The 25,120-nt window shown below is 43.2% G+C and overlaps 1 protein-coding gene across 1 annotated transcript in view; it reads right to left on the bottom strand.

Moving 5' to 3' along the window:
• skic3 (SKI3 subunit of superkiller complex) overlaps positions 1-25,120 on the bottom strand; it is a 210,848-nt gene that overhangs the window by 111,884 nt on the left and 73,844 nt on the right. The window contains exons 14-18 of the mRNA XM_059969300.1: positions 15,152-15,278; positions 12,269-12,448; positions 11,605-11,729; positions 8,254-8,507; positions 5,728-5,830 (exon numbers count right to left, since the gene is read on the bottom strand). Of these exons, the coding sequence (XP_059825283.1) occupies positions 5,728-5,830; positions 8,254-8,507; positions 11,605-11,729; positions 12,269-12,448; positions 15,152-15,278 (789 nt within the window). The remainder of the gene's footprint in view (positions 1-5,727; positions 5,831-8,253; positions 8,508-11,604; positions 11,730-12,268; positions 12,449-15,151; positions 15,279-25,120) is intronic.

Below are 25,120 nucleotides of genomic sequence, written 5' to 3'. Positions count from 1 at the left end.
TCAAAAGCAGAGGTGGAGGAGTATGCCTCATGATCAACTCTTCTTGGTGCACAAATATATCAGTGCTGTCCCAATTTGCTCACCTGACCTGGAATATCTAGCAGTAAAGTGTCGGCCTTTTTACAAACCACAGGAATTCTCTGGGGTCATTCTGGTAGCAGTTTACATTCCACCTCAGGCCAATGTTAATCAGACTTTAGGTGATCTGAGCAATCGGATCAACATGCACAAAACAGCGCACCCTAAGACATTCACCATCATTTTGGGAGATTTTAACAAGGCCAGTCTGAAAAAAAATCACTGAGCAATTGCCATCAACAGATCACTTGCAATACCAGAGGAAACAACACACTGGACCATTGTTACACCACCATCAAGAATGCCTACCGTGCTATTCCACACCCTCACTTCGGGAAGTCTGATCACCTGGCTGTACTTCTACTCCCTGAGACTGAAGACTGCAGCACCAGCAGTGAAGACCAAGAACGAATGGACAGGAGAAGCACAGGACAGCTTTGAATCAATGGTCTAGACTGTATTCAGGAATTCATCTTCGAACCTGGATGAATATGCTTCAGTTGTTACTGACTTCATTAAAACCTGTGTGGATGAATGTGTGCCAACAAAGATTTACTGTACATTCCCAAACCAAAAGCCGTGGATGAACCAGGAGGTACGTCATCTGCTGAAGGCTAGATCTGTGGCATTCTAGTCCAGCAACCCAGGCCTGTACTAGAAATCCAGGTATGATTTGCAGAGGGCTATTTCAAGGGCAAAGGGACAATTTCGAACGATGTTGGCAGTGATATCAGATGCACGGCCACTCTGGCAGGGACTGCAAGATATTTCTTCCTACAAAGTGAAACCCAATAGTATGACTGGCAGCGATGCTTCAATACCAGATGAACTCAACGCCTTCTATGAACACTTTGAAAGGGAGAACACATCTACAGCTGTGAAGATCTCTGCCGCACCTGATGACCCTGTGATCTCCGTCTCAGAGGCCGACGTTAGATTGTCTTTAAAGAGAGTGAACCTTCGCAAGGCAGAAGGTCCCAATGGAGTACCCGACATGGCTCTGAAAACCTGTGCCAACCAACTAGCAGGAGCATTCAAGGACATTTTCAACCTCTCACTGCTATGGACAGAAGTTTCCACTTGCTTCAAAAAAGCAACAATTGTACCAGTGCCTTAGGAGAATAATGTGGGCTGCCTTAACAACTATCGCCCAGTACCACTCACATCAACAGTGATGAAATGGTTTGAGAGGTTGGTCATGACTAGACTGAACTGCTGCCTCAGCAAGGACCTGGATCCATTGCAATTTGCCTATCGTCACAATAGGTCAACAGCAGACGCATTCTCCATGGATCTTCACATGGCTTCAGGCCACTTAGGCAACACAAACACCTACGTCAGGATACTGTTCATCAACTTTAGCTCAGCATTTAATACCATCATTCCCACAATCCTAATTGAGAAGTTGCAGAACCTGGGCCTCTGTACCTCCCTCTGTAATTGGATCCTCGACTTCTTAACCGGAAGACCACAGTCTGTGCGGATTGGTGATAACATATCCTCTTCGCTGACGAATAACACTGGCGTATCTCAGGGGTGTGTGCTTAACCCACTGCTCTACTCTCTGTATATACAACTGTGTGGCTAGGTATAGCTGAAACACCATCTACAAATTTGCTGACAATACAACTATTGTTGGTAGAATCTCAGGTGGTGACGAGAGGGTGTACAGGAGTGAGATATGCTAACTAGTGGAATGGTGCCGCAGCAACAACCTGGCACTCAACGTCAGTAAGACAAAAGAGCTGATTGTGGGCTTCAGGAAGTGTAAGACAAAGGAACACGTACCAATCCTCATGGAGGGATCAGAAGTAGAGAGAGTGAGCAGCTTCAAGATCTTGGGTGTCAAGAACTCTGAGGATCTAACCTGGTCCCAACATATCGATGTAGTTATAAAGAAGGCAAGACAGCAGCTATACTTTATTAGGAGTTTGAATAGATTTGGCATGACAACAAACACACTCCAAAACTTCTATAGTTGTACAGTGGAGAGCATTCTGACAGGCTGCATCACTGTCTGGTATGGAGGGGCTACTGCAAAGGGCCGAAAGAAGCTGCAGAAGGTTGTAAATCTAGTCAGCTGTTTTATGAAGGTACCACAGCTCAGAGGGGCCGAAGGAGCGGGAGCAGCCCCGTCCTTCCGGAGAATCGCAAGATCGCTATTAATTCGGGTCTCGGAAGTGGGAGACAATGCAACGGTTTTGGTTCTGGAGGCACCTGTGTGACGTGCATGTCCCTGCTATGTGACAGCTATCAGGGACATGGACACCCTTGGGCAATGTGGGGGTGAGGATTGCATCACCCTACTTTGATGGACATCTACAACTCTGCAAGTCAAGATAAAAGGGGACTGCAGGAGGTGGTACCCCAGCAACGCACCCGAAGGACACACCATTGCTCAGTACTCCTGTGGCTGGAAGCCACTCAATGCCACGTGCGCTCCTAAATCCTTTGCCTGGGGAGCGGGTGGCTGAGAATACCGAGAAGGACTTCGAACTAACAACGAGGAAACAACGCTCCCCTGATTTAACGGAATGGCTTCATAAAGACCTGGGCAAGTTTTCCGTTTTTTACCGATCTCTCTAAAACACGTGAAACCCAGCGATTCCCGAAAGGCTAAAGTCTGCAGACTTCTGAGTGACTTTTATATTTCCAACGGACAATATATTATCCCCTAGACAACAGTCGAGATTACTTCTTAATGATGAACATTACTATACCCGCGTTTTAGATTGAGTGTTGACGACGTGCATTATCTGAATGTTTGTATTAACCTTACTTTTGTGCCCCTTTATAAATAAAAACGTTTGAAAATAGTGACATCAGATTTCAACGGACCTCTCTATCTTTGCTGGTAAGTTATCCAGTTATGGGATACGTAACAGCTGCATCTTGGGCACTAGCCGACAAAGTACCCAGGACGTCATTAGGAAGCGGTGTCTCAGAAAGGCTGCATGCATTATTAAAGACCTCCAGCACCCAGGGCATGCACTTTTCTCACTAACTGCTACCATCCGGTAGGAGATACAGAAACCTGAAGGCGCACACTCAGCAACTGAGGAACAGCTTCTTCCCTTCTGCCAACCGATTCCTAAATGGACTTTGAAGCTTTGTACACTACCTCACTTTTTTAATATACAGTATCTCTGTTTTTGCACATATTTTAATAATCTATTCAATATACATAATTGATTTACTTGTTTATTTATTACGTTTTATTTTATTTATTACTATTTTTCTCTCTCTGCTAGATTATGTATTGCAATGAACTGCTGCTGCTAAGTTAACAAATTTCACGTCATGTGCCAGTGATAATACACCTGATTCGTATTCTGAAATCCAACAAAACAAAAGGCAAATTAAAAAGCTATAAGAAGGGTAACGCTGAAATATGAGGGAAAACTAGCTAATAATATATAGCAGGGCACCAAAAGTCTTTTCAGTTATATAAAGACTAAAAGGGAGGTTAAAGTTGATAGTGGACCACTGGAAAATGATGCTGTTGAGGTAGTAATGGGGCAGAAAGAAACAGCAGATAAACTTGATGAGTACTTTGCATCAGTCTTCACTGTGAACGACACTAAAAGTGTGCCAAAGGTCCGTGAATGTCCGAGAGCAGGAATGAATGCCATTGTATTACAAAGGGGAAAAGTGCTAGGCAAACTCAAAGGTCTTAAGATGATAAGTCACCTGAACCAGGTAGACTACGTCCCAGAATCCTGAGAGGTTGCTGATGAGATAGCAGATGCATAGGTCACAATCTTTCAAGAATCACTTGATTACAGCATGGTCCTGGAGGACTGGAAGATTGCAAATGCCACTCCACTCTTTAAGAAGGGAAGGTAAAAGAAAGGAAATTGTAGGCCAGATAGCCTGACCTCAGTGGTTGGGAAATTGTTGGTCCATTATTATGGATGAAGTCTCAAGGTACTTGGAGACTAATGATAAAATAAGTCAAAGTCAGCATAGTTTCTGTAAAGGGAAATTTTGCCTGACAAATCTGTTAAGAGTTCTTCGAGGAAGTAACAAGCAGAGTGGACAAAGGAGAAACAGTGGATGTCAACAGTGGACTGGATTTGATAAGATGCCATAAATGAGGCTTTACAGGAAAGCTGCAGGCATGAATAGACGAATGGCTGACAGGCAGGAGACAATGAGTGGGAATAAAGGGGACCTTTTCTGGTTGGCTGCCAGTGACTAGTTGATGTTCCTTAGGGGTCAGTATATGGTTGGACTTCTCACATTGTTTGTCAATGATTTAGATAATTAAATTTATACCATTTATTTCAAGGGGAATACAAAATAAAAGCAAGCATATAATGCAGAGTCTTTATAAGGCACTAGTCAGAGTATTCTCAACAGTTTTGGGCCCCATATCTCAGAAAGGATGTGTTGTCATTGGAGAGAGTCCAGAAGAGGTTGACGAGGATGATTCCAGGAATGAAGGGGTTAACATATGCAGAGTGTTTGGCAGCTTTGAGCCTGTACTCACTGGAATTTAGAAGAATGTGGGAGCATCTCATTGAAACCTACCGAATGTTGAAAGAACTAGATAGGGTGGATGTGGAGAGGACAATTCCTTTGGTTAGAGTATCCAGAACTACAGGGCACAGCCTCAAAATTGAGGGGTGACCTTTTAGAACAGGGGTAAGAGGGTTTTTTTTTTAGCTAGAGAGTAGTGAATCTGTGGAATGCTCTGCTCCAGACTGCAGTGGAGGCCAACTCCATAGGTATAGTGAAAGTGAAAGTTGATTGTTTCCCGATGGGTCAGGAAATCAAAGGATATGGCAAGAAGGCAGGTGTATGGGGTTGAGTGGGGTCCGGGGTCAGCCACGATGGAATGGTGGAGGAGATTCGCTGGGCTGATTCTGCTCCTGCTTCGTAAGGTCTTATTGCCTAAAGGTTAATTTGCAGATTGAGTCTGTGCTGAGGAAGGCAAATGCAATGTTCGTCTTCATTTCAAGAGGACTAGAAAATAAAAACAAGCATGTAATAAGGCCTCACTTGGAGAGGGTTCAAAGGAGGTTCAAAAAAATGATTCCAGGATTGAATGGCTTGTCATATGAAGAATGACTGACCTGTATTCATTAGAATTCAGAAGAATGAGGAATGATCTCATTGAAAGCTATCGAATGGTGAAAGACCTTGATAGAGTGGCTGTGGAGAGAATGTTTCCTATGGTGGGAGTGTCTAAAACCAGAAGACACATCCTCAGAATAGAGGAGTGCTCTTTTAGAATGGAGATGAAGATCAATTTATTTAGCCAGAGTGTGAAAATCTGAAAAATTCTTCGCCACAGGCAACTGTGGAAACCAAGCATTTATGTATATTTAAGGCAGAGGTTGATAGATTCTTGATTGGTCAGGGCATGAAAGGATACGGGGAAAAGGCAGGAGATTGGAGCTGAGAGGAAAATTGTTGAGCCATGATGAGATGGCAGAATCAATGGGCCAAACAGCCTAATTCTGATCCTACATCTTATGATCTTGTGATCTAAAAACATACCAGTTTGCGAAAAAAAGTATTCTATTTTCCCCACTGGTGTGAAGGGTTTCTTGAATTTTTCTTAACTTTTGGCAAGTAGGCTTTCAAAGAGGTGAGTTCGAAAGTAGCTGTGTTCATTGAACCCCTTGCTTTATCATTACTCACCCAGCTAAGTACTGTAGCGCCTGTTCAGCTGCATCCAAGGCTTGTCCATCCAAGAAATCGCTGAGGGCACTTCGGGACATCATTAAATAGCATTCACCTAATCCTAGAAAAGGAAAACTGCAAATTGGATGTGCTTTTACCCTTAAGAGAGGAATGAGGATCCTATTACATTTTATCTAATAAGATAAAACTTTGTATATTTTGCAGTGAATTTTGAAAAAAAGATGACATTAATATTGAGTTGCCTACATTTTTTCTCTTGCCTTTCAAGTTGTACTTTTCTGTGAAGGTTTTCAGTGAATGAAGAGACTTCTGCCTCATTCTGAGTAACTATGAATCAGAGAAGTATCGCTCAGAAGAGTGCACATATTTCTTCCTTCTCCCCTTCTCAGCCCAAAAGCTTCCAAAGTTCAAAGTAAATTTATTATCAAAGTATGTGACCATAAACAACCCTGAGAATCATTTTCCTATGTTCATACTCACTAAATCTATCATAGACCAATAACTATAATAAAATCAATGGAAGACTGCAAAATCTTGGATTCTCAACCAGAGTGCAGAAGACAACAAACTGTGCAAATACAAAAAGACAGAAATAATAGTAATAATAAATAAGCAAGCAATAAATATCAAGAACATGAGATGAAGAGTCCTACTTTTTGTAGGCTTTTCCATTAAAGGCCATTGGTGTTTCCATACCAGGCTGTGATGCAGCCAGTCAATATATTCTCCACTACACATGTATAGAAGTTTGTCAAATATGTAAATATCATGCTGAAATCTTCACTAACTCCTAAGGAAGTGGAGGCATTACTGTGCTTTCTTTGTAATTACACTTATGAGCTGGGAAGTTAAAGCCATTAGCTTTAACAATACTCAGGACTAATTCTTGGTAAAGAATTTGAAAGAAGCTTTCTTTTCAGCTCAAGTGCCAAAGTTTACTGTTCTGACCCAATTGCAAGAATTACCAGTGCAATCTCCCCATCCTCATACTTCCCGAGTCAGAATGTAGAGGGGCTGACTGCAGGCCTAAAACATCACATTTTCCATTGTCACGGCTTCTGCTGGTGTGTTTCCCAAAACATTCCTGAACAAGACCTGATCATTAGCTCTGTCGGCTATAGAAGCCGTTTGTCTCTAACTCACAAGTCAGAAAGTGGATGTGGGCTGCGATTTTCCATTTCCTAAAGGATTGCACATTATTTTTTTTTGTCTTTTATGACCAAACTGCCAGGTGAGAACTTGTCAAAAGGCTGACTAAACATCAAATGCACAACCCTTACTGACCACCTTGTTACATTCAGACAGGTCAGCTGTAACAACTCCTTTAACAGATCTATGTTGACAGCTTCCAATTCACCCAAGCTTGTCAATATTATGATTTGAGACTAATCCTTTCAGAGAATTCCAATCACTTTTTCTCCATTAATGTGAAACGAAGTTGCTTGCAATTATTTGATTTATCTCAGTTTTAAATAACACTCTAAAGTCAGCAATATTCTTAACCTCTGGCATCATTCTTATCACCAGGAAAGACTGAAAAATCATAATGGATCACTGAATTGTCCCATGCTTCTCTGGCTCAATTTCCTCCAGACCTCAACATTTACTCATTTTCAAAGATGTGAAATCCCTTCATTCATTTACTTTTTAAAAACCATATTACTCCAATGAAATGTTTTGAACATGTTCATTCATATTCCTTCACATGTTGATGCTCAATCTACAACAGCCCAGATGGTACACACATACCCTTCTCCAGAGAGTCCTTCAGCTTTGCCCTGCCCCGTGTCCATCCTCTAGACACACCTGCTCTGTTTTTTTATCCTTTCTATTATGCTATATAGCAAAGATAATATATATCGGTGGCATCAATGGTTAGGAACATCAGGCTTTTATAACATAAAACAACTCACAAAAGCACATAGATTTAAAATCTTTAAATTGTGATGGTTTGGACAGTTCCAGTGCTGTATATCATCATTTGTGATGACTTGCACTGAAAAACATGTTAGTTGGAATGTTATGATATAAAAAAAAATCACAATACTGGTATCAATATGTTTAACTTTATATGCTGGTTAGTGACACCAGTGAATTAGTCTTTGAAATTTTGATGAAAGTTCACTGAGATTGGATTACAGCTCATAATAATAATTCTGCTCTGATTCAAGATTGTTTATTGTCATTCATCAATACACGAGTGTAAAGGAGAATTAAATGATTGTTACTCCAGATATGCTGCAGCGTAAAAAACAAAAAGCAAAAATATAAAAACAATCCTATAAAACAGTGTACAAATAACTGTTGAGTGTGGCTGCATTGACCAATTATGCTATTTGCCATAATCAAGACTAAACTGCACATGTATATCATTTATGTACTTTTGAACTTCTTAGGACATTTGTAGAACTCAAGAAACAGGTAATTCAGAACACAACTTTTAATTTCAGAACACTCATTAAAAAAGAAATTGGACAATGTGCATTCCAAGATTGTTAAGAAGGAAAATTTTTGAAAACTTACCTTTGAGGGCTGGCACATAGTTTTCCGAATTTTGAACTATTTGTTTATACTCTGTAACTGCATCAGCATACTTGCCAATGATCTGTTTGATGGCTGCTATCTTGTAAATGTTGTAGACAGCATTTGGATTGAGTTCATTGGCTTTTGTGAAGGCTTTTAAAGCAGCTGTATAACCTCCTCGGCTGAGATAAGCCTCTCCTAAACATTCCCAGCAATTGGCATCTTTTGGGTCTGCTCTCAAAGCTGCTTGCAAGCTTAAAATAAAAATGGATGTTAACTTAGCTATAAGCTTCAATATAATACAATAAATTTCAAGACAAAACTATCACTGTGCTTTCAAAGGCAACACGAGTGAATCTGTAGATGCTGGAAATAAATAAAAACACAAAATGCTGGCAGAACTCAGCAGGCCAGACAGCATCTATGGGAGGAGATAGTGATGACAGCTCGAAACGTCGTCTCTACCTCCTCCCATAGAAGTTGTCTGGCCTGCTGAGTTCTGCCAGCATTTTGTGTTTTTATCACTGTGCTTGTCTGCTTGAAGTGATTTCCTTCTGGCTTCAATATTTCAATCCCTCAATTGTGTAGGGAATAATTTTACTGGGTAGGTTTTATGCCAAAAACAAATATTCCACATACAAGATCTGTAGAACTATTATCAATAATAATAATTTACTGTGTTTCTGCAGCATTTTTCATACAATGTAGTTCAAAGTACTTTATAATGGGATAAAATGCAAACATGGAAAATAAAAACATAAAAAGATTAAACATAATAATATCAAAAATAATAGATTACTTAGTAAGTCAAAACATTTAGATCTAGATATTAACTTTTCCATCAAATGGTTTTAGAAGTCTAAATTCTGAAAGTTGTGTATGCAACAACCTTTTTTTTAATGCCAAAGAGAAAAAGTATAATTTAACTACCTTAAACATATTTCTGATCCTCCCAATAATTTCCTAATAACTGTCCAAAGCACAAAAGACCAAGCATTCAGCTGCTTTCATCTTCCACCGCTCATTTTCTTTTCACCAAGTGCACCGACTCTAGATCTGTGACACTGCCTCTTCAAACCACAAAGCCCTAAACCCTCCATCATATTGACTCAAGAACTATTACACTGTCTTTTCACATTCCAAAACCACCTATCATACTGCTTCGAGATCTCTGCCTCTGAGTCTTCGCACACTAAACGCCCCGCGCCCCCATCACACCAACTCGAGATCTGTGTCTCTGCGCCTTAGACCATAAGACACAGGAGCAGAATTATGTCAATCAGCCCATTGAGTCTGCTCCACCATTCCATTACAGCTGATCCCATCCGCCACTCAACCCCAATCACCTGTCTTCTCGCCATATCCTTTGGTGTTCTGACCGATCAGGAAACTAACTCTAAGATCTCTAACAGATTTGTCAGGCAAGATTTCCCATTACAGAAACCATGCTGACTTTCGACTTATTTTATCGTTAGTCTCCAAGTACCCCGAAACCTCATCCTTAAAAATAGACTCCAACACTTTCCCAACCACTGAGGTATAATTTCCTTCTTTTGCCTTCCCCTCTTCATAAAGAGTGGAGTGATATTTGCAATTTTTCAGTCCTCCGGGACCATGGCAGAATCAAGTGATTCTTGAAAGATCATGACCAATGCATCCGTTATCTCTTCAGCAACCTCTCTCAGGACTCTTGGATGTAATCTATCTGGTCCAGTTGACATCGACTTTAAGACCTTTGAGTTTGCCTATCATTCTTTTCTTTGTAATAGTAATGGCACTCACTCTTGCTCCCTAACACTCACAGACCTCTGATATACTGTTAGAGTCTTCCACAGTGAAGACTGATGCTAAATACCTATTAAGTTCTTCTGCCATTTCTTTGTCCCCCATTACTAACTCACCAGCACATTTCAGTGGTCCAATTATCAACTTTCACCCCTCTTTTATACTTAACATAACAGAAAAAAAACTTTCAGTATACTGCTTTATTTTAAGGGCTAGTTTGCCCTCATATTTCAGCTTTTCCCTTCTTACAGCTTTTTTAGTTGCCTTTTGTTGGATTTTAGAATCTTCCCCATCATCCATCTTCCCACTCACTTTTGCTACCTTATATTCCCTTTCCTTAGATTTTAAGCAGTCCTGAACTTCCGTTGTTAACCACGATGGGCTAATCCTGCATTTGAGAACTTCTCCTTCTGTGGGAAATATCTATCCTGCGCTTTGTGAACTATTCCCAGAAACTTTAGCCACCTCTCCTCTGCCGTCATGCCTGCCAGTATCCCCCGCAATCCACCCAGGCAAGCTTTATTCCACTGTGATACTGATACATGTGATTTATGCTTCTCCCTCTCAAACTGCAGTATGAATTCAATCATATTACAATCAATGCCTCCTAAGAGTTCCTTTACATTAAGCTCCCTAATAAGATCCATATTATTACACAACACCCAGTCTAAGCTCACCTTTCCCCAAGTAAGTGCAAGCACCAGCTGCTCAAAAACGCCATCTCCTAAGTATTTAGCAAATTCCCTCTCCTGCAATCCGTCACCAACCTGATTTCCCTTACATATTGAAGTCCCCCATTACAATTGTGATATAACCCGTATTACATGCCTTTTCCAGCTCCCTTTGCAATCTCAACCCCACATCTTAGCTACTATTCAGATGTCTATATATGATTCCCATAATGATTTTCTTTACCCTTGCAGTTTCTTAACTCCACCCACAAAGGTTTAACATTCGCTGACACTATGTCATCTCTGTCCAAAGATGTAATTCCATCTCTTATCAGCAAAGCCAGACCACCGCCTATGACTTCCTGCCTGTCCTTTCAATAACAAGTATATCCTTTGATGTTAAGCTTCCAACTATGGTTTCCTTTCAGCCACAATTCAGTGATGCCCACAGCGTCATACCAACCAATCTCTACTTGTGCCATGAGTTTGTTCAGCTTATTCCAAATGCTATGTGCATTTAAATGCAGTACCTTTCAGTGCTGTATTCTTTGCCCTTTTGAATTTTATCTGTGGTACAATTTAACTCTTTGCTCTGTCTGCATTTGTACCCAATCATTGGCTAGTCCTTCCTTACATTCATGTCACACCCATCATCTACTTGTAAACCTGTTGGCTCATCCTCAGCTCGATCAAACTGGTTCCTATTCCCCTGCCATATTAGTTTAAACCACTCCCAACAGCTCTTGTAAATATACCTTCAAGAATATTGGTCCCCCTTAGATTCAAGTACAACCTGTCTTCACACCCCAAAGCCCCAAGAACACCCCACCATTTACTTCCTTACACCTTCTCAAATGAAACTGCTAATCAGTAGTGCTCAAATAACATCCCTTACTCTGCAATAGCTTGTGAATACTGGTTGACTCTCAGGTAATAAAGTCCTCGTCTGAGCCAAGCCCATTTTGCGGTCCCAGCACTCGACTGATCAGTCACTATTCTCAGAACTGTAAGAGCGGTTTCCTATAGGAAAAGACAATTTGAAATGTGTTTCAATGTTTGCTAATTAATACACTTTAATTAACCAGAAGTTTGTCTTATTAAGCTTTGGAAAACTACTTAAGGCAAATTTCGAACATTACAAATTAAATTTTTGTGAAAACCGATGACAGAATTTAATATTTACCTGGTTAGCAATTAACACAAACAGTAACGAAGTAAATACACATTGATTTGAAATGATGTTTTCAGTGAGTTATACCAATTTTATATCCAACCCACTAGGCATCTGTGGGCAGGACATATTTAGTGACACTTAAAACAATTACAGTAAGATACAATTCAGGCACAGTGTCCTGATAGTACACAAAACAGTGCAGGCTAAAAGATCATTTGGACCAACAGAGTTCTCCTTTAACAAAGGAATATCTACTCTGTGATGTACGGAAGTGCCACCCTAAGAAGTAAACTGACACTTAATGAACCATAATTCTAATCTTGGCTTCAATGACAAATCTTTAAATGTTCTCAAAATACAAAATAAGGAGAACAAGTTTTGATACCATATCTTCAAGTTCAACACTAAGATCAACAGCTGCAGCGCCTGCTTCTTCATCACGGTTGTTGAGGTCGAAGGCTTTTTTATAGCAGCCTCGGGCTCTGCTTTTATCTTTGACTACGTCTTGATAGTAGTGGCCCAAATAGCGAAATATTTTTCCATTGTATGGGTCCAACTTAGCAGCCTGCAGTTGGAAAATAAAATCTTAAGTGAACAAGTAAGTTTCCTCAATCAGAAGTGAAACTCAAAACAAACTGAAATAAATACTTCGCTCAGTTTACACGGACAACTGATCTTAGACACAACATGGTAACAGGCCCTTCTGGCCCATCAAGCCAGCACCACCCAATTACACTAATGTAACCAATTAATCTACTAGCCCAATGTCTTTGGAAATCCGGGCATCCAGAGGAAACCCATGCAGCCACGGGGAGAACGTACAAACTCCTTTCATATATCAGCCGGAATTGAACTGGGTTACTGGCACTGTCATAGCATTACACTAGGCACTACGCAACTACTGCTCAAATGGGACTGGCTTAGATGGGAATTGTGGTTTGCATTGACCAGTTGAGGAGAAAAGCCCATTTCAGTGCTGTATGACTCTACATTTTCCATTTTATAGGATTTGTAGCATATTTAGGTACCATTAAACACCTTAAAATAGAATCAAGGAAATGCCAGTACATTGATGTATTGCTAGCGTGGCAGTCTACAATGTCAGATTTTCGAATATGTGTACTACTTGGAATGTTCTTACTTCAATGAAGATCTCAGACTGATTTTCCACCCTGCACACAGACTGGGTCTCCATCTGCTTCTGCAAAAAGCTGCTGAAGCAGACAACACCATCAAACACCTCACAGTGCTTTCACTGCTCTCTCCAAGTAAGCAGTGGAAGGGTTAAACGTAACACTAAAATACAAAACAATGACGTGTCCCAAAAGAAATCACAAACTGGTGTTACAAAATCCCATAACTGGATCACTTACCAGCAAAGATAGAGAGGTCTGTTGAAGTCTGATGGTACTATTTTTAAAAGTATTTATTGATAAAGGGCACAAAATTAAGATTAATGCAAACCTACAGATAATATACGTCGTCAATACTAAATCTAAAGCGCGGGTATAATAATAATCAAGAAGAAATAGCTCTATTGTTGTCTAGGGGATAATATATTGTCCAATGGAAAGATAACAGTCACTATCAGTTCGTTCAGGCTGCAGTGTTGTTGGGTTTAAAAGCGATGCAGTTTAAACTTGCCCAAGTCTTTTATGATGCCAATCTGTGGAGTCAGGGGAGCGGATTCCCCCGTTGTTAGCTAAAAACTGTTTTCCGTGATTCCAGCCACGGAACTGAACGCACGTGGCCTCCTTCCGATGGCTTCCTGCTGTTACGTGGTCACTTAACGTTTCTTCTGGTGCGTCTGAGGGACTGTTCCTACAGACCCTCTTTTATCCTGACTCGCAGGGTCGTAGATGTCAATCAGGTTGGGGGTGTGCACTCTCTCCCTCAACCAGCCCACTTTGCCTGAGGGCGTTCACGTAGTATAGTAGCTCAATCCACAAATTGGTCTCCAAGAGACAATGGCCAGGTCCCGTAGCTTTACATCGCCGGGGAAATGAGCCACCCTGTACATCTCTTTTCCCATTTCCTGGGCCCCCTTGACCCAACCCAACAGTGATCTTACGATTCTCACAAAGGAGGGGGCTATGGACGTAACACTGGGCAGAAGGAATATCAGTGAAAAAAGACAGTTCCAATAATGGCTGCCCTCATCACATCCTCCCACCACACCACCAATGATAGGGCTTCTCTTCTCCTCACCTACCACTCCGCGCCCAGCACATAATTCACTGAAATTTCTGCCATCTCCAACAGGATTGCACCACCAAGCACATCTTTCCTCCTCCCCCCGCCAAATTTTCTGCTTTCCACTGGGATCGCTCACTAAGTGACCCCCTTGTCCATTCATCCCTCCCCACTGATCTCCCTCCTGGCACTTACCCTTGCAAGTGGAACAAGTGCACTGCCCCTACACCTCATCCCTCAGTACCATTCAGGGCCCCAAACAGTCCTTCCAGGTGAGACGACAACTCACCTGCAAATCTGTTGGGGTCATTTACTGTGTTTGGCACTCTCGGTTTGACCTCTAGTATAATTGGTGAGATCCGACATAGGACAGGAACTGCTTCACTGAGCACTTGCACGCTGTCCACCAGAAAAAGCTGGATCTACGAGTCTATGGTGGTCAGTACTATCGTGTTTACTGTTGTGCGCTGGGGCAGCAGGCTGAGGGTAGCAGACACCAACAGAATCAACAAACTCATTCGTAAGGCCAGTGATGTTGTGGGAGTGGAACTGGGCTCTCTGATGGTGGTGTCTGAAAAGAGGATGCTGTCCAAGTTACATGCCATCTTGGACAATGTCTCCCATCCACTCCATAATGTACTGGTTAGGCACAGGAGTATGTTCAGCCAGAGACTGATTCCAACCAATGAGCATAATAGGAAGTCATTCCTGCCTGTGGCCATCAAACTTTACAACTCCTCCTTCGGAGTGTCAGACACCCTAAGCCAATAGGCTGGTCCTGGACTTTTTTCCCATTTGGAATAATCTTACTTATTATTTAATTATTTATGGTTTTATTTCGCTATTTTTCTACACTATACTTGGTTGGTGCGGCTGTAACGAAACCCAATTTCCCTCGGGATCAATAAAGTATGTCTGTCTGTCTCAGCACCTGTATATGGTATGCAAGAGCTAGATTCTGTAATTTCATTTAAAGAACAGATCTTTTCTTCTGTAAAACAATATTATGTATTTAGTGTGTTTATTTATAAAATATGAAAGTTCTAAGAGTAATGTTAATCATCTTCTCACAAACCTTTAATAAATGTGTAGCAGTTTTAGTTTTATCTTTTCTCGTCTCCTCTCCCATGAACCAGAAAGTCAGTCCAAGGTAGAAGTAATAATCTCCACAGTCTGCTTTGATTTTCAGAGCTTTCCGGAAACTGTAAGGATACATGTTCAATTGTTATCTGACTTTTTCTTCTAAAGAGGAAGTAACTAGGTTGATAGAAAAGGCAAAGACTTATGTTATAGGAAAGAACAATGACATTGTAAAATCTCTGGGCAATTTTGTTAAGCAGTTCATTTCACTTCCTCTAGCCTCCAGGTCAAACTGCAACAGAAGGATCAGACCAACCATTCTGGAGGCAGCATTATGTCAGGAAGTCAGCTTTGTCTTGCCTCGTATTACAAGTCGCTGGTGTTTTATTGCACAAAAGCAAACCTTTTATTATTGGAACTATATTATTTTTAACTGAACTTAGACCAAAAGACAATAAGACAGAGCAGAATAAAGCCATTCAGCCCGTTGAGTCTGCTCCACCATTCCATCATGGTTGACCCAGATCCCACTCAACACCTGCCTTTCACCATAATCTTTGATGCCCTAACCAATCAGGGAACAATTACCTTCCGCTTTAAATATACCCACGGAATTGACCTCCACCATGTCTGTGGCAGAGCATTCCACATATTCACTATTCTCTGACTAAAAACAAAATCCTCCTTACCTCCATTTTAAAAGGTCGCCCCTCAAGTTTGAGGCTGTGCCTTCTAGTTCTGGATACCCCTATCATAGGAAACGTCCTCTCCACATCCACCCTATCTACTCCTTTCAACATCTGGTAAGTTTCAATGAGGTCTACACACATTCTTCTGAATTTCAATGAGTACAGACCCAAAGCTGCCAAACGCTCCTCATATGTTGACCCCCTTCATTCCTGTAATCGTCCCTGTGAACCTCTGGACTATCTTCAATGATAAAACATCCTTTCTGATAAATGGGGCCCAAAACTGTTGACAATACTCCAAGTGCAGCCTGACTAGTGTTTTATAAAGCCTCAACATTATGTCCTTGCTTTTATATTCTATTCCCCTTGAAATAAATGCCAACATTGCATTTGCCTTCTTTACCACAGACTCAACCTGTGAATTAATCTCCTGGGAGTCTTGCGTGAGGATTTCTAAATTCCTTTACATTTCTGATGTTTGAACCTTCTTCCCATTTAGATAACAGTCAGCACTACTGTTCCTTCTCCCACATTGCATTACCACACATTTCCCAACACTGTATTTTGATACGACATGTGACCGTTTTACATGAAAAGGACATCAGGCTGCAATATTCAACTTCAAAATTCATTGAAGCGTCCTATTACAACTATTGTTTGAACATACTACCAAGATGGCGTGGTGTACGGCAGCCGTTAAGTTTACTGTACTCCAAATTGGCGTTGTAATTTTCTGCTTCTCTCTCTCCTTCTCTCTGAACTTCTCTTACAAGAAGCTGAAAGTCACATCAGATATGATCGATTGACTCCTTTGACCGTTGAAAAGATTGGATTCAGTCACAACGTGCTGCCTCCCTACCACCGGGACTCCCTGCTCGCACAAGCCACGGGAGGTTCATTCACCACACCAGTATTACCAGGCAGCGTCGCCAGAGGCAAGGAAGAAGAGCCGGCATCTTGGTTCGGTTAAGACGGCACGCAAATCAGCTGCCGCTCCCTAGCATACTCCTGGCCAATGTACAGTCCCTGGACTACAAATTGTGTGAGCAGAGATTCAGAATCTCCTACCAACGGGAAACAAAGCACTGGAACATCTTATGCTTTATCGAAACCTGGTTATCGGAGAAAGTACCACAGCAAGCCATCAAACCAGTTGGGTTCTCTGTGCTCTGAGTAGACAGGTCTGAAGATCTTTCTGGGAAAAGTAGAGTATGTTTCATAATGAAAAATGCTTGGTGCGACCCAGATAGTTCACAGACTCTCAAATCCTTTTACTCCCTGGATCTGGAGTACTTTTTGCTGCTATGTAGACCTTTCTGGCTGCTAAGAGAATTCACGTCTGTTATTATTACAGCTGTGTACATCCCACCAGAGGGCGATACCAACCTGGCTCTCAATGAGCTTTGTGAAACCATCAATATCCATGAAACCACACACACACAGGCTGCTTTCGTCATCACTGGAGACTTTAACCAAGCATCACTGACCAAAGTTTGCCTGAGCTTCTGCCAACACATCAAGGTGAGCACACGGGCAGGAAGCATACTCGACCACTGCTACTCTCCCTTCCGCAACCCCTCCAAAGCACTTCTCCGCCCTCCATTTGGAAAGGCTGACATTTCCTCCATCTTGTTCCTGCCCACCTGCAGGCAGAAATTTAAGCAGGAAGCAGCGATAGTGAAAGCTATCCCATGCTGGTCCAACCAATCAGACTCAATGTTACAAGACTGTTTTGATAGCATCACCTGGGAGGTACTTTGAGCTGAGAACATCTCCGAATACACAGAAGTGGTCACAAGCTTCATTCGGAAGTGCATTGAAGACATTGTTCCCCAAATATCTGTCCGGCTTCGCCTCCAGAGACCAACAGGAGCTCAAGAGGTGCCACTATGATTTACATAGAGCCATCAAGGTGGCAAAACTGCAGCACAGTCAAAATCCAGCCACAACTCCACAACAATGACACACACAGCACCTGGCAAGGACCACACACCATCAGACTTCAAGAGGAAACGCAGCAGTACAGCCAACATTGCCTTCTTGCTCCTGGACAAGCTAAATGTTTTTTTTTAAATGCTCGATTGGAGGTTGTTAGGACTGAACATCCGAGGAAAGCTGCCAATGAGACCTGCACCTTGGTCACTTCTGAGGCTGAGGTATGTAGAACATTCCAGCATGTCAACAGCTGCAAGGCAGCAAGGCTGGATGGCATCCCAGGGCACGTCTTCCAAGTGTGTGTGGAACAGCTGGCTGGTGTGTTTACAGACATTTTCAATCTCTCCCTCTCCCAGTGTGTAGTGCCCTGCTGTTTCAAATCATCCATCATTGTCCCTGTACCTAAGAAAACCAAAGTTGCATGTCTGAATGATTGGCGCCCTGTCACACTCACCTCAATTATAAGCAAGTGCTTTGAGAGGCTGGTTAAAGACTACATCTGCAGCATGCTACCACCCAGACTGGACCCCCTACAATTTGCCTACCAATGGAACCAATCTACCAGTGACGCAATAGCCACAGCACTACACACCACCCTCACTCAGCTGGAGGGATGCATATGTTAGAATGCTGTTCCTGGACTACAGTTCAGCGGTCAACACCAAAATTCTCTCCAGACTTGACAGAAAACTCAGAGACTTCGGCCTGCACACTGCCCTGTGCAGCTGGATCCTGGATTTCCTATTGGATCACCAAGAGGTGGTAAGAATGGTCACCCTCACTCTGTTCCTCTGACCCTCAACACAGATGCCACCCAGGGTTGTGTCCTGAGTCCCCTCCTCTACTCTACACCCAGGACTGTGCTGTCACACACAGCTCCAATCTGCTGATCAAATTCGCAGACCACGTGACTTTGATTGGACTTATTTCTAGCGGTAATGAGACAGCCTCAGTACTCACATCACCAATGATCTCACCTGGACTGTACACACCAGCTTTGTGGCAGAAAAAGTACAGCAGTGTCTCTTCCACCTCAGGTGACTGAAGAAGTTCAGCGTGAGCCCCCAAATCCTCAAGACCTTCTACAGGGGCACCATTGAGAGCATCCTGACTGGCTGTATCACCACCTGGTACGGAATCGGCACCAACCTTGATCACTGGGCACTACAGAGAGTGGTACGGGCTGCCCAGCGCATCCATGGATGTGAACTTCCCATCATTGAGGATATTTACAGCAGCAGACGCAGAAAGGCAGCATGAAAGATCATTGGGAGCACTAGTCACCTGAACCATACGCTGTTTCAGCTGCTTCCATCTAGCAAATGCTACCATAGCATTAAAGCCAGGACCGGCAAGTTACAGGATAGCTTCTTCCTACAAGCCTAGACTTTTAAATTCTCATGTTTCGACATTGCAATGGAGTCATTACATAAAAACTCTTACTTCCTTACACTGTGGGATGTTTTGAAGATTTAAACAAATTCTAAATTCTTACTTTAATAGTTGCAAATAGAATTTCCAAACAGGATTTTTCAACGTCTTAGTTTAAACTATTGTTAGTAATCAATCATAATCTCCCTTGTAACTGACACACACATTATTTTGAACTTGAGGTAACAAGTGAGGGATGTCCTATTGCTGAATGGCCTAATTCTGCCCCTGTATCTTTTGGTCTTATTCTCTTATCACAGGAAGTTACAGATAAACAATTATCTCCTCCTAGTGGCCAAAGAACTACTCCAAAGTGCTTGCTGACTATCAAGAAGTACTATCTCTGGACATAATCTTCAACAGCTTAAACTAACTGCAAGGAGCAGCAATGACCAGATGGAACTATCTGAACCTTACAAATGCCTTTACCTACATCAACCAAGATGAATGGCAGATAATCTCTATAATGGTAGCCTTTCAGAAAATTACCTGTATTCTATATTTGTTGAATGAAAGCTATACAAATATCAACAGATCCAACAAGCAAGATTTTTTCATTGCAAAAACTCCTGAATATTCTTTTGCTGGAATGAAATAGCACTAGAGTGCAAATGGGGAATTGTTTAGCCTCCAACTTCTCTGCTCCACGAGTCTTCAAGGTGCAGCTGATGGGATCAAAGAGTAATTCTGATGTTGCTGACACACCAGAGGATGCTGTGTTAATTATACACTGTTTTCTTAACATGCTAGACATTGTTCTTGAAATTGCTAGACCAAGGTTTAAGTAAAGAACCGCCTGATGAGACAATGTCCTAATGCAGGTTCTTAGAAGTAAACGGGAACTATCCAAGCTAAGCAGGTTCTTAGAACAATAATTCTCTAAATGATCAATTACCTTACAAGCATCTTATGTTACTATTGCTGGGCAAGTAAAGAAGAAATTGCACAACTGCCTAACAAGTTTACATGACTACATGTGTATAAAAGAGCCATGCTAGTACAAGTAATTGGAGACCCCTGTGCAGATTCCAAGAGAGTGCTGAAGGAAGATTCTTCCTAGTAGCAAGCTACTAATAAAAAAAAGCTGTTGCTTTATCTTCCGAAGTACTATGTGTTCTTGCATCGGGTAACGGGTAATACTTAGAAGTAAGGTTTAACACAGTGTATCAATGACAGGTAGATTTGGAAGCCCCTGTTCCAGCAGCCTCCTGGAACCTCAAATTAAACAACCATGATGAGACTTTGAAGAATATGGACCAGTTTCCATATACTGCGAGTCATCTTTCACATAAAACAAACATAAATGATGTAATTCACCTTTCTCTCCAATAAAGCAAAGTGGCTTAACATTTGTCACGAAGTGTAGAAACATAGAAAACCCACAGCACAATACAGGCCTTCAGGCCACAAAGTTGTGCTGAACATGACTCTACCTTAGAGATTACTAGGCTTACCTATAGCCCTCTATTTTTCTAAGCTCCATGTACTTATCCAAAAGTCTCTTAAAAGACCCTACTGTATCCGCCTCCACCACTATTGCCAGCAACAAACTTACCCCTGACATCTCCTCTGTACCTACTCTCCAGCACCTTAAACCGGAGTCCTCTTGTGGCAACCATTTCAGTCCTGGGAAAAAGCCTCTGACTATCCACACAATCAATGCCTCTCATCATCTTATACAACTCTATCAGGTCACCTCTCATCCTCCATCGCTCCAAGGAAAAAAGGCAGAGTTCACTCAGCCTATTCTCATAAGGCATGCTCCCCAATCCAGGCAACATCCTTGTAAATCTCCTCTGCACCCTTTTTATGGCTTCCACATCCTTCCTGTAGTGAGGTGACCAGAACTGAGCACAGAACTCCAAGTGTGGTCTGACCAGGGTCCTATACAGCTGCAACATTACCTCTCAGCTCCTAAATTCAATTGCACGATTGATGAAGGCCAATACACCATGCCTTCTTAACCACACAATCAACATGCACAGCTACTTTAAGCGTCCTATGGACTCGGACCCCAAGATCCCTCTGATCCTCCACACTGCCAAGAGTCTTACTGTCAATACAATACTCTGTCATCATACTTGACCTACCAAAATAAACTACTTCATACTTATCTGGGTTGAACTCCATCTGCCACTTCTCAGCCCAGTTTTGCATCCTATTGATGTCCCACTGTAACCTCGGACAGCCCTCCACACTATCCACAACACCTCCAACCTTTGTGTCATTAGCAAACTTACTAACCCATTCCTCCATTTTCTCATCCAGGTCATTTATAAAAATCACGAATAGTAAGGGTCCCAGAACAGATCCCTGAGGCACACCACTGGTCACTGACCTCCACACAGAATATGACCCATCTACAACCACTCTTTGTCTTCTGGATCTACAAAGCAATGTCCCCTTGGATCCCATGCCTCCTTACTTTTTCAATAAGCCTTACATGGGGTAACTTATCAAATGCCTTGCTGAAATCCATATACAGATCTAGTCACATCCTCACATCCTCGTAATCAGGCTCGTAAGGCATGACCTGCCCTTGACAAAGCCATGCTGACTATTCCTAATCATATTATACCTCTCCAAATGTTCATAAATCCTGCCTCTCAGGATCTTCTCCATCAACTTACCAACCACTGAGGTAAGACTCACTGGTCTATAATTTCCTGGGCTATCTCTACTCCCTTTCTTAAATAAAGGAGCAATATTCGCAACCTTCCAATCCTCCAGAACCTCTCCCATCCCCATTGATGATGCAAAGGTTATCACCAGAGGCTCAGCAATCTCCTCCCTCGCCTTCCACAATAGCCTGGGGACTACTCATCTCATTCGGTCCCGGCGACTTATCCAAAGTGATGCTTTCCAATAGCTCCAGCACATCCTCTTTCTTAATATCTACATGCTCAAGCTTTTCAGTCTGCTGCAAATCATCACTACAATCACCAAGATTCTTTTCCATAGTGAATACTGAAGTAAAGTATTCATTAAGTACCTCTGCTATTTCCTCCTGTTCCGTACACACTTTCCCACTGTCACACTTGATAGGTCCTATTCTTTCATGCTTTATCCTCTTGCTCTTCACATACTTGTAGAATGCCTTGGAGTTGTCCTTAATCCTGCCCGCCAAGGCCTTCTCATGGCCCCTTCTGGCTCTCCTAATTTCCTTCTTAAGCTCCTTCCTGTTAGCCTTATAATCTTCTAGATCTCTTACATCACCTAGCTCTCTGAACCTTTTGTGAGCTTTTCTTTTCTTCTTGTCTAGATTTATTACAGCCTTTGTACACCATGGTTCCTGTACCCTACCATAACATCCCTGTCTCATTGGAACGCACCTATGGAGAACATATTTCTTCTGTACTTTTCCCGGAGAACATTGGTTTCCAATTTAAGCTTCTAATTTCTTCTTGATAGCCTCATAATTCCCCTTACTCCAATTAACGCTTTTCTAACTTGTCTATTCCGATCTCTCTCCAATGCTATTGTAAAGGAGATAGTGTAGCGATATGCTACACACAGAGCTAGAAATAACATCACGCAGTCTGTAAGTTGCATTAGCCGCTGGAACGTCTGTGCGGCATTCAGAGGAATTCAAACAGGCCGAACGGGGTGATGAGTGCTGTTTTGGGGATGTCTTCAGGGTGTACTGGGATTTGATGGTATCCCCGGACGAGGTCTACTTTGTAAGAGATGCTTGCCTCAGACAGGTTTGCTGCAAAGTCCTGTATGTGAAGCACAGGGTTGCGGTCAGGAGCTGTAGCCTTATTCAGTCTGCGGTAGTCGCTGTATGGTCTCCAGCCCCTGGCTGCTTTGGGCACTATGTGCAGGGGGGAGGCCCATGGGCTGTCGGACTGCCGTATGATCCCCAATTCCTCCATCCTCTTTTACTCCTCCTTCGCCAGGCGGAGCTTTTCCGGGGGGAGCCTTCGTGCGCAGGTGTGGAGGGGTGGTCCCTGGGTCAGAATGTGGTGCTGTACCCCATGTCTGGGCATGGCTGCCGTGAACTGCGGTGCCAGAATCGATGGAAAGTCTGCCAGGATTCTGGTGAATTCATTGTCAGACAGCGTAACAGAGTCCAGGTGTGAGGCCGGCAACTTCACTTCACCCAGGAAGAACATCTGGAAAGTCTTGCCATGGACCAGTCTTTTCCCTTGCAAGTCAACCAGCAGGCTGTGAGCTCACAAGAAGTCCGCCCCCAGGAGTGGTTGGGCCACAGCGGCCAGTGTGAAGTCCCACTTGAACCAGCAGGCGCCAAACTGCAACTGCACTGTGCAGGTGCCGTAGGTCAGTATCGTGCTGCTGTTTGCAGCCCTCAGGGTGAGTCCTGGCTTCCTGTGCGGGTGTCATACCCTGTTGGGGGTAAGACGCTGATTTCTGACCCAGTGTTGACCAAGAAGAAGTGTCCCGACTGTTTGTCCCAGACGTACAAGAGGCTGTCCTGGTGGCAAGCTGTCATAGCCATTAGCGGTGGCTGGCCCTGGAGTTTCCCAGGAACTTGCAGGGTGGGTGACAATGTCAGGCTTCTGTGCCCCACCGCTGGTGGTAGAAACACCACTGTTCATTGACCTCCTCAGTCCTGCTTCTGGGTTGTGTGTGCTCTGTTGCTGGGCCTGGTCTGGCCTGCTGTTGGGCACGTGGCCTGGTAATCTGACCGACGGACACCCTGCTCTAGCCTCTTGGCTTTCCACAGCACATCTGCCCGGGCCACCACCTTCCGGGGGTCACTGAAATCTGCGTCGGCCAGCAGCAGATGTATGTCCTCAGGCAGTTGCTCTAGGAACACCTGCTCAAACATGAGGCAGGGTTTGTGTCCTTCAGCCAGGGCCAGCATCTTGTTCATTAATGCTGACGGTGGTCTGTCTCCCAAACCATCCAGGTGCAGCAAGCGGGCACCCCGCTCACGCCGTGAGAGGCCAAAGGTCCCTATAAGCACCGCTTTGAACGTTGCATATTTGTTCTTCCAGGGGTGACTGTATAAAATCCTCAACCTGGGCAGCTGTCTCCTGGTCAAGGGAGCTCACCACATAATAGTAACTCGTGGAATCAGAGGTTATCTGCCGAATCTGGAACTGGGCTTCTGCTTGGCTAAACCACACGCGTGCTCGCAGCATCCAGAAAGTTGACAGTTTTAGCGAAACTGCGTGAACAGATGAAAAGTCGATCATCTTTGGTCCAAATCCCGTTTGGACTGTCAGGGTCACCAATGTAGCAATGTGCTACACACAGAGCTAGAAATAGCGACACACAGTCTGTAAGTTGCACTCCAGACTAGTTTATTCAAACTTTGTGACACTGGCTTTTACGCAGTTCCATTCCTGCCCTCTCCGGGCAGAAATGACGTCAGAGGTGCATTACAAAAGTCTCTTCCCGCACATGGGCTTTCTCTCCTTGCTGGTGAAGAAGGTGGCCCAGCAACCATTTTGGGGCTGGCCTCTCTGCTGACGCACGCGCCATCTTGTGAGCCGATTGGCCTGCATAGAAAGTGGGTCGCCACAATAGAATTATGATCACTATCTCCAAAATGCTCTCCCACTGAGGGATCTGACACCTGACCAGGTTCATTTCCCAATAGCAAATCAAGTACAGCCTCTCCTCTTGTAGGCTTATCAGCATATTCTGAGGAGTCCCCTATCACTACTGCCTTACTCTTCCCTTCCATACCCTCTGAGCCACAGGGCCAGACTCTGTGTCAGAGGCACGGTCACTGTTGCTTCCCCCAGGTAAGCTGTCCCCCCCCCAACAGTCCTCAAACAGGAGTACTTATTGTCAAGGGGTACAGCCAGAGGGGTACTCTCTAGTACCTGACTCTTCCCCTTCCCTCTCCTGTTACCCACTTGTCTGTCTCCCATTGCCCCGGTGTGTCCACCTGCCTATAACTCCTCTCTATCACCTCCTCGCTCTCCTTGACCTGC

This window comes from Hypanus sabinus, chromosome 5 (genome assembly GCF_030144855.1).
Source record: "Hypanus sabinus isolate sHypSab1 chromosome 5, sHypSab1.hap1, whole genome shotgun sequence".
Classification (NCBI taxonomy): Eukaryota; Metazoa; Chordata; class Chondrichthyes; order Myliobatiformes; family Dasyatidae; genus Hypanus; species Hypanus sabinus.
This window is presented reverse-complemented; position numbering and strand designations above follow the sequence as displayed.